The following is a 489-nucleotide window of genomic DNA, read 5'->3' on the forward strand; positions in this document are numbered from 1 at the left end:
AGGCTGTTGTTGACTCCATTTTGGCCATTAAGAAGCAAGATGAACCTATTGACCTTTTCATGGTTGAAATCATGGAGATGAAACATAAATCTGAAACCGATACAAGGTAGGTGGTAGAATTCTGTGGATACTGAGGAGTTGTTCAGAAACCTGCAGGGGACTTACATAGTGCAATCTGGCTGTTTACGTTATCTTTGGATTTATATTGTGCTTAGATGAGTATGATACTTCATTCTGTAATATTGGCTCTGGAGAAAAGGTTAATAGTAAACTCTACTTTGGTCTAGAGAGAGTCCTGGTGACATTAGTAAATGGTCAGAAAAGGTCTGTGGTTTGAACCCACCAGCTAGTCTGCAGCACAAAATCTTTTTGAGATTGGCATAACGGGCTGCAGGTGTTTATCTTAAGAAGGACCATTTTTGAATGATCCTTCCTAATGGGAAACTCATTTGGAAAGAATTTTTTTTTTTTTTTAATTTTTTTTTTAAG

The 489-nt window shown here is 37.0% G+C and overlaps 1 protein-coding gene across 1 annotated transcript in view; it reads left to right on the forward strand.

The window, feature by feature from the left end:
- The window catches only part of CCT6A (chaperonin containing TCP1, subunit 6A (zeta 1)), a 10,638-nt gene that overhangs the window by 4,301 nt on the left and 5,848 nt on the right, over window positions 1-489 (forward strand). Inside the window, exon 5 of the mRNA XM_006889772.1 lies at window positions 3-106. Within this exon, the coding sequence (XP_006889834.1) occupies window positions 3-106 (104 nt within the window). The remainder of the gene's footprint in view (window positions 1-2; window positions 107-489) is intronic.

This window comes from Elephantulus edwardii, unplaced genomic scaffold, assembly GCF_000299155.1.
Source record: "Elephantulus edwardii isolate Elephantulus edwardi_28Jun2011 unplaced genomic scaffold, EleEdw1.0 scaffold00080, whole genome shotgun sequence".
NCBI lineage: Eukaryota > Metazoa > Chordata > Mammalia > Macroscelidea > Macroscelididae > Elephantulus > Elephantulus edwardii.